The 9,447-nt window shown below is 46.4% G+C and overlaps 1 protein-coding gene across 12 annotated transcripts in view; it reads right to left on the bottom strand.

The window, feature by feature from the left end:
* Positions 1–3,071: 3,071 nt before the first annotated feature.
* Positions 3,072–9,447, bottom strand: part of MFN2 (mitofusin 2) — a 39,350-nt gene continuing 32,974 nt past the window's right edge. For 9 of the 12 annotated variants that reach the window (XM_083628652.1, XM_083628647.1, XM_083628649.1 and 6 more), the window contains 3 exons: positions 8,604–8,800; positions 6,978–7,112; positions 3,072–5,760 (listed from right to left, as the gene is read on the bottom strand). In XM_083628652.1, coding sequence (XP_083484778.1) covers positions 5,691–5,760; positions 6,978–7,112; positions 8,604–8,800 — 402 coding nt within the window. In that variant the 3' untranslated portion in view covers positions 3,072–5,690. The remainder of the gene's footprint in view (positions 5,761–6,977; positions 7,113–8,603; positions 8,801–9,447) is intronic. The other 3 variants (XR_014551622.1, XR_014551623.1, XR_014551624.1) reach the window with 1 other exon arrangement.

Raw genomic sequence — 9,447 nt, 5'->3', positions numbered from 1 at the left:
AGTAGTGATGTATGAAAGTGAGAGCTGGACCATAAAGAAGGCTGATCGCCAAAGAATTGATGCTTTTGAATTCTGGTGCTGGAGGAGATTCTTGAGAGTCCCATGGACTGCAAGAAGATCAAACCTCTCCATTCTGAAGGAAATCAGCCCTGAGTGCTCACTGGAAGGACAGATCCTGAAGCTGAGGCTCCAATACTTTGGCCACCACATGAGAAGAGAAGACTCCCTGGAAAAGACTGATGCTGGGAAAGATGGAGGGCACAAGGAGAAGGGGACAACAGAGGACGAGATGGTTGGACAGTGTTCTCGAAGCTACCAGCATGAGTTTGACCAAACTGTGGGAGGCCGTGGAAGACAGGAGTGCCTGGCGTGCTCTGGTCCATGGGGTCACGAAGAGTCGGACACGACTAAACAACAACATATGTCAAGAGCAGCAGTGTGTGTGTGTGTTAGGGTTGCAAGACATCCAATATCTCCCCAATATCTCTTTCCACAGCTGAATGGATATCTTATAATTATCAACCCTATTTGGATATTTATTTGGACGTATTGACCACCTATATTACTGCATACATAGCAGTGGGTTAAGGCTGATGGAATATTTTTATTTTTTAATGCCAGCTGATGTTGTTTTGCAAACTTAAAAAAGTAACATTCCCAGAGCGCAGGGTGTTCCTAGAGGGCTGGTGGGTTCCTTGCACTGAGCGGGGGGCTGGGGAGTCTTACAGCACCACCAACCTAGCGCCCTCCTTTTAAAAGGGCAAGTTACTAGTCTTCAATGTACTCTTTTTCTATGGGGTGGCACGATTTCATTTCTTATGCAGCAAGTCAAATCTTCAACAAGCATCTTCTCAAAGTTTGGATATTTGGAAGCACAGCATTCCTGTCTACATGCTTCTTTACTTTCATGTTTTCCTTTTTCCAAAAATTTTATTGATTTTCCAAAAAATTTATTGATTTTCCAAAAAATTTATTGATTTTCCAAAAAATTTATTGATTTTCCAAAAATTTTAAACAAACATACATCTTCAACTGTATTGGATCCAATCTTAGTAACATTGCTAAGTGATTTCCTCAAATCCCCCTGACTGAATTTCAGTGTATATCAGTTGTAACAGTTTTCCAAAACCAATTTTCTCATAAAATTAACTTAATCACTTAATATCTTTCTTTGTTTTCATTTTGACTTTAAACATATTATTCTCTAACATCACATATTTTAATCCTAAGCCTATCTGATATTTGCAAGTTTTTCCAATTAAGTTATCTTAACATATTTAACTAAATAGTCTTTGAATTTCATCCATTCCTCCTGGTACTCTTCCTCCTTCTGGTCGCGGACTCTCCCAGTCAGGTTGGCTAGCTCCGAAAAGTCCATCATCTTCATCTGCCATTCCTCCACTGTTGGGACTTCTTGTGATTTCCAATTCTTAGCTAACAGAATTCTAGCTGCAGTTGTGGCATACAAAAACAATCTAACATCTTTCATGTTTCCTGATCCAGATGTTTTATAATTTGCATGTCAGGAACAAGCAAAGCCACTTAATCTTGGCTCATATGGCTTTCTCCCTTTCTCTTTTCCCTAATTAGCTCTTCCTCCATTGCTACAACCTTGTTGTCATTACATGCATGCGGTCACTGTTTAGAAACAACAAGTTATTAGTCCTCAAGCTTGCAGAGGCAAATTTGAAAGTCTCTGCCTGCAGAGAGGGTGGGGAGTGCCTGGCAGGAAAAAAAATGTCAAGATGACAAAGGTCCAGGGTCTCAAAGACTTTTCTGAAGAGTTAGAAACTTTGCTTAAAAGTTATCAAGACTGTATCTCCCATCAGCCACAACCAAGAGAGTCAATGATCAGGGATGGGAATTTGTAGTCTAGCAACACCTGGAGGGAACATCTGCACTGGATCACCCACTAGTTCTCCTCCAATTTTTCAACATCCCCTGAAGCATCTAAACTTTAAATGGCAGGGGAGTGATTTTTAAGTGTCTGCAAGGCGGTTGGAGGTGCTGCCTGGAGGCAGTTGGAGGATGGATGGCAGCTAATGGATTGAGGTTGAATCCTGACAAGACAGAAGTACTGTTTTCGGGGGACAAGGGGCAGGCTGGTGTGGAGGACTCCCTGGTCCTGAATGGGGTAACTGTGCCCCTGAAGGACCAGGTGCGCAGCCGGGGAGTCATTTTGGACTCACAGCTGTCCATGGAGGCGCAGGTCAATCTGGTACGCAGGCTGAGGCCCTATCTGCCTGCAGACTGTCTCACCAGAGTGGTACATGCTCTGATTATCTCTCGCTTGGACTACTGCAATGCACTCTACGTGGGGCTACCTTTGAAGGTGACCCAGAAACTACAACTAATCCAGAATGCGGCAGCTAGACTGGTGACTTAGTCAGAGGAATTGGCCACTCTCCAGGTGCCCGGCTTGGATTCCTTGTGATCTCCCAAAACATCAACATCCTGTTTGGCTTTCCAGCCATCTGGAGAACTCAGCATTGCTCCTTTTTCGTAACATCGCAGACGCCGAGACCACATAACACCGGTCTTGAACGATCTACATTGGCTCCCAGTACGTTTCCACGCACAATTCAAAGTGTTGGTCCTGACCTTGAAAGCCCTAAACGGCCTCGGTCCAGTATACCTGAAGGAGAGTCTCCACCCCCATCATTCTGCCTGGACACTGAGGTCCAGCGCCGAGGGCCTTCTGGCGGTTCCCTCGCTGTGAGAAGCCAAGTTACAGGGAACCAGGCAGGGGGCCTCCTCAGTAGTGACACCCGCCCTCTGGAATGCCCTCCCATCAGATGTCAAAGAGATAAACAACTACCTGACATTCATAAGACGCCTTAAGGCAGCCCTGTTCAGGGAATTTTTGGTCTTTGTGGAAGCCGCCCAGAGTGGCTGGGGAAACCCAGCCAGATGGGTGGGGTACAAATAATAAATTATTATTAAATTATTATTATTATAATAAACCCAAATAGGAAAAGAGCCCCCAATCACTGCATGGGATTGAATTAGATTACCTTTGACATCCCCTCCAACTCTACAATGCTAAAAGAAAAAAGGCTGAAGCTTCAGACTGATTTTTCCCCTTCTTTTAATAGTTTGGTTTCGGGTATTAACAGCACTGATACAGCAAGAAAGGTAATTCATGCCCAAATAAAAAATATTACCATTGTAAATAACAGCAGATAGAAGAGACACACCGCAGGGAGGATTTTTGGAGAGCCCCGAATTCATCCAAAGACAGAAAAGGAAATATATATATATATATATGGAGTAATCAAAATTAGCAGCAATAGAACAATAAAAAATAAAGTGCATTTGGCTAAACATGTTGCTGTAATATTAATTGTGGCGGATTGGCTACCAAAATCCAGAAATGGCACCCCTCATGTGTCATTATCAAGGTGGTTGACAGCGGATCTTGTCTTAAAGGAGCATCAAATATCTTAGCGAATGGGCTAAGCTGAGGATCTAGGGTTGTAGCCAATGCTAACCCTACTTAGAGTAGACCCACTGAAGTTCATGACTAGCTTAGCCCATTCAGAGTCCCTCCATCAATCCAAACTGGGGTGTTTTTTTTAAAAAGGGGAGGGTGGGATGTCAATGGAACAAATCACATGAAGTGTATAAAGGGATCAAAATCTCCACTGCGGTCGGGTCCCCTATCCACACTGTTCCAGAAGACTCCCGAGGAGGCCTGTAGTAGCTAAGGAGTTTATTTCAGCCAGGTAGGGAGGGGCGGGTTTCTCATCCTGCAATTCATAGCGCAGCTACGTGCATAACTTCTTCGGCCTGGGAGGTGCACCCTCTAATGAATCTTGTCAGTGCTTGTGGTGCTCCATGAGGACTAGTGCCATGAGAGGCAGACAAACAAATTCCCTCAAGTGGAAGGTTGGCGGGGGGGAAAGAGTCATAATTCAAAAGAATTAAGAGGCACAGGGGATAATGATGTTCATCTGTCCTGTTCAGTATGTGTGAACCTCCTTGTTATAAAGCAGGGGTAACAATAATAAAAAAGTTATTATTATTATATATATGTACCATACGCAACTGACTGGGTAGGCAACGTGGTGCCCTTGGTAACTTCTAGCACAGCCTGGTGCCCTTGAGGGGTTTCAGACTCCAATTCCCATCAGCCCCAGCCAGAATGGCCAATGGGTATGGAAGATGGGGAGTGTAGTCCACATGTGGAAGGCACCATGTTTATCTTTAGAACAGGGGTGGGTACCCAAATGTTGAACAGGTCACACCTTACATACTTGGGAACATCAAAGCAAGAGTCAGGATCTATCTAAGCCACCTCTTTGCCCAATAACATTGCCCTGTGTCACTTCAATCCTAGGCTGGGGCATTTCTGCCAAGTTTGGAAGTTGGGTAAAATAGCTCAGGGCGCCTTCCTGCCCTGGCCAAGCCCAACGGACAGACCCCACCCTCTTCCTAAAAGGGCTGGGCAAGGTTTCGAGGGCAGCTCCGAGAGGCGGGCAGGCTGCCCTCACCTGCAAATCACCTGGCACCAGGTGACTCAAGAGCTCAGGAAATCGGTGCCATGCGTGGCAGAAGGTAAGAGACGTGGTTTGTCCAAAACGACCTGGCGGGCCAAATTCAGAAAAGGCCAGAAGTCCCTTTGCCACTGTCTCAGAGAATCGCATAAACTCGCGCAGGGGAGGGCATGGTTTAGGCAAACAGTTGCCTCTCGGGCGCCATGGGTCTGACCCAGCTCCCACGCTCCCTCTGAGAGCCCAGCTTGGCATAAAGCCACTCCAGCGAGACAGATTGCTAGCCCTGCACAGAGTAAACCCATTGAAGTTAACCCTCTCGACTAGCTTAGGCACATCAATTTAAACGGGCTACTTCAGAGCAGGACACATTCACACCACTGTCGTGCCTCTTTAAGCAATCATGGCTTTCCCCCAGAGAATCCTGGGAACTGTAGTTCGTCCAGGGTGTGGAGAGTTGTTAGGAGACCTCTGTTCTGCTCCCAGAGTGGTTTAACAGTCAACTCCTCTTTCCACAGGGAACTGTAGCTCTGAGAGGGGAATTGGGTCTCCTAACATCTCTCAGCACCCTCTACAGTTCCCAGGATTCTCTGGAGGAAGCTAGGACTGTTAATGTGGTATCGCCGTGCTTTAAATGTGGCTTTTGTGGGATACAATGCTCTGGCTGGACTGCACCTCGAAGAATGCAATCTTATTATTAATTATTTTTTAAAGGAATAGATGGGCATTAATTCATCGAGACCTGGAATTGGAGAGGGAAGTTTCATCTAAACTTGCTGGGAAAAGGGGATCCAAACAGAATCGGCCCAAGCTGATCTTGACATTTCATTGTTGTTAAAAGACAAAGAAGAGGGGAATGCAGACCAGATTTATCATTCCTCCTTGTAAGTGTATAAACACAGGCATTTTCTCTCCTGCTAATTATTAGCTTATTAACACTATTGGAAGAAGGAGTGGGGAAGGAGGACTCTAAAATAAAGTGTATGCCAAACCGGGGTGGGGGTGGGGGTTAGAAATGGATAAACCATGCAGAGGCCGTGTGATTCTCTCGGTCTCGTGGCGGAAAAGGAGAGACGGGGCAGCGATTGTCTCCTCTGTGGCTCTGTGGGGGGATCCCCACCGCCTGGAACAGGTTCTGCAAGCGGGTACTGAAGTGGCGAGCAGAAATATCTGCCCTCCTCCTCCGCCTTTCCTCGCTTATCTGCTCTGCTGCAAGTACTGGTGTGTGAACATGTTCAGCTCGCTGTCCAACCAACCGGCTTTATTCCTGCAGAGGGAAAATACGTCTATTACGGGATGTCGTATCCAGGATGTAGGTAGAACTGTGAACGCACATTGCTTTAGAAAACACAAGCGTGAAATTTTGGGCCGCCACCACCCCACCCCGAAGAAAGGGGAGCACACAGCTGCTAAAAGTTTCAGTTTTGAGAACTTTAGCCTGCCAGACTCAGCAGGCGTTGCAACAGAGATGTTAATGGGCCCGCTCCCAATACTTGTGGTCGCATTCTGCTTTGTTGTTGCTTTCAAAGTTTTTACACAAGCTTTTTTTGTGTTACAAAAACCATCAAAAAAGGAAAAGTACACGTAGCATCTCCACCATCAATTCGTAGTGTCTTTTTCTCAGCTCATTTACATTCATTATGAGACATTATTGTCGTAGACATTGTGCGGTTAGGGGGAGAGAGGGAGGGAGATGGGGAGTGCTTTAATTGTTTTTAATTCTGACTTTTAAATCATCATAACCTGCCCTGGGAACTGCTGTTGAAGGGCAGGTAACACCATCCATCCATCCATCCATCCATCCTCTCTGGATGGAGAGCCAGTGTGGTGGAGTGGTTAAGAGCGGCAGACTCATAATCGGGGAACCGGGTTCGATTCCCTGCTCCTCCACATGCAGCTGCTGGGTGACCTTGGGCTAGTCACACTTCTCTGAAGTCTCTCAGCCCCACTCACCTCACAGAGTGTTTGTTGTGGGGGAGGAAGGGAAAGGAGAATGTTAGCCGCTTTGAGACTCCTTTGGGTAGTGATAAAGCGGGATATCAAATCCAAACTCCTCTTCTTCTTCTCTCTCTTGCTCAAGTCCTGCTTATGGGCTTCCCATGGTGGCATCTCGTTGGCACCCATGAGGACAGGATGCAAGACTAGACGGGCCCCCTTTGGCCTGATCTAGCAGGGATTTTCCTAGGTCCTTATGGAACCTCCAGATGCAGTGGCAGTCTATCTAGTGTCCTGGGTTCTTTGGGAGATTTGGTCCCTGGGAAGACTGGAAGATGCTGGACTAGATGGGCCTTTGGCCAGCAGGTTCCTCTTAAGTTCCCATGGTGCCAGCATCACGCAGCTTCAGCAAACGAAGCCCTTCTGAGCATCCCACCCTCCCAAGTTCTGCACCTGCCACCCTGGAAGCGGCTCATTGTATTTCACTTTTATCAGAGCAGCCGCTGAAGGTGGAAACTGGGAGACCGCCCTGCTTCCAATATTCCATACCTGAGCAGCTTGGCTTTGCTCTGAAGGGAGTCCAAGATCTCAATCTTTTGATTCAGGGCCGTGATCTCCTTCTCGAGATCTTCTCTCGTCACGTCAACCTGCTGGCAGAGCTGGGCGAAGGTCCCGGCAAGCTCCCTTTCCCAAAAAAGAGCGGGGAAATGGAGAAGAGGAAGAAGTCAATCAGAGGGAAGGGAATAAAATGGCAAGGTAGAGAACGAACACAGCAAGCTGCTTGGCTTTGTACCAAGTGTAGATCACTGGTCCATTTAGCACAGGGTTTCCTGCGCTGATCAGCAGCAGCTCTCCAGGGCTGCAGACAGGAGATTTTTTCCAGACCTACCTCGCGATGCTGGGAACTGAACTCAGGAACTTCTGCATGATGAGCTAAAATTCCTGTAATGGCTACAAACCAGCCAGAATTTTTGTGAACATTCCATGACACCCAGGGCAGGAATTGAAGTTGGAAAGGCTACAGGATTCTTTGGTCCAATAAGGCAGCAGCGTTTTACTTGGGTCGAACCATTCAGTCCTAATTTAAAAGCTACGTTAAATTGCTGTAGGGTTTATACGGCGGTTAGAATGTTTGTGAATATGCCATGACACCCAGGGCAGGCCTTGAAGTAAGACTGTCTATGCAGGGTTATTCAGCCCACATAATAAAGAAATACTATTCGTGAGCAGGATTCAAACTATGAGCAACAAAAGGAATTCGAGATTACTGTATTATTGTTTTGATATAAGAAGAGGGAAGGTAGGGTGCAGCAAGGGGGAGAAATAATAATAAAAAAACCACAATGGAAAATGGGATGGGAAGTTGCTAAAACAAAAGAAAAATCTACAGTGGTACCTTGGTTCTCAAATACCTTGACCTTGGTGCTCAAACAACTTGGAACCCAAACACTGCAAACCTGGAACTAAGTGTTCCGGTTCGTGAACATTTTTCAGAAGCCGAACGTGCTCCGTTTTGAATGTTACGCTTCTGATTTGAGTGCCACACTTCCGTTTTGAGTGTTACGCTGAGGTCTGTCTGTTTCTGCTATTTATTTTGCGTTTTTGCTTTTGCAGCTCTTTTCGTTTTGTTTTTGTGACTGTGTGGAACCCAGTACAGCTACTGATCAATTGATTGATTGCGTGACTACAGTACATTGATTATTGCTTTCATTTTATGGATCCGTGGTCTTGTTAGATAGTAAAATTCATGTTAAATTGCTGTTTTAGGGGTTGTTTTTAAAAGTCTGGAACGGATTAATCCATTTTGCATTACTTTCTATGCGAAAGAGCACCTTAGTTTTGGAACGGACTTCCGGAACAGATTAAGTTTGAGAACCAAGGTACCACTATATTATGTACTGGAACATTCATGTGATGTTTTTGGAAGTGTATCTAAAAATAAATAAATAAAAGTTACGTTCAATTGCTCCAGAGGTTATACAATGGTTAGAATGTTTGTGAACATGCCACGACATGCAGGGCAGGAATCTGAGCACGCTTGAGCTCTCTCTTCAAGGAGTCATTTGTGGTTTTTTAAGAACAGGAGCTCCTGAGAGCCACATCAAGGCTCAGAAGGCCACAATTGCGGATAATTTTTTCCCGTCCCCCAGAACGCGTGCGAAGCGAAAGACTCACTGCTGAACTTGATGGCTGCAGTTTGAACCCGTGTAGCTGACGATGAGCTGGAGTTTCTCGCCGGCGTAGTCCACAAACTGTCGCTTGAAAGCTCTCTCCTTCGCTCTCGTGGTCCAGGTGAGACGCTCGTAGACGTACAGCAGTCCGTAGAGGCCAAAAGAAAGGGCAATGAGCCTCCAGCCTACAGCCTTCCAGACCTGCGGGCAGGAGGAAACAGGATGGTCATTTTTCTTTTTTTAAAAAAACACCCAACAGCTGAAAAATCAAATCAAATCTTTATTGTTACGGTCAACGGCCAGCATTAAAGAGGCAAAATCAGAGGGCAAAACTGAACAAAAGTAGCACGGAGTAAAATAAAATGGGCACCAACTTATTGGAGGTTGTTGCCATGTTATGATCTCCGAAGAGTAAAATTACCGTATTTTTCGCTCTATAAGACGCACTTCCCCCCTCCTAAAAAGTAAGGGGAAATCTGTCAGCGCTCCCTTTAAAGAGCTGTGTGGAGCGTGTGTGCGGCTGCCCTTCTCCCTCCTCGGGAAAAGCCCCCAAGAGCCGCACACACGCTCCGCGTGCTCTTTAAAGGGAGCGCGGCTCTTGGGGGAGCCTTAGCCGTGCACAGGCTCTCCTGGGCAGGGGATGAAGGCTCCCCTTGCCCGGGAAAGGCTGTGCATGGCTAAAGAAGAAGAAGCCAGGATAGTGGCTGTTCTAGCTTCTGGCTTAGCCATGGGATGAAGTCTCCGCAGGGGAGCGGGGAGCCTTCGCGGAGCTATCCCTGGCTTTTGTGGGACGTGGGGGAAGAAGAAGAAGAGTTTGGATTTGATATCCCGCTTTATCACTACCCAAA

Source organism: Podarcis filfolensis (genome assembly GCF_964270895.1).
Source record: "Podarcis filfolensis genome assembly, chromosome: 8".
Classification (NCBI taxonomy): domain Eukaryota; kingdom Metazoa; phylum Chordata; class Lepidosauria; order Squamata; family Lacertidae; genus Podarcis; species Podarcis filfolensis.
Note: the sequence above shows the minus strand (reverse complement) of the source record. Positions and strands in the feature narration are given on the sequence as shown.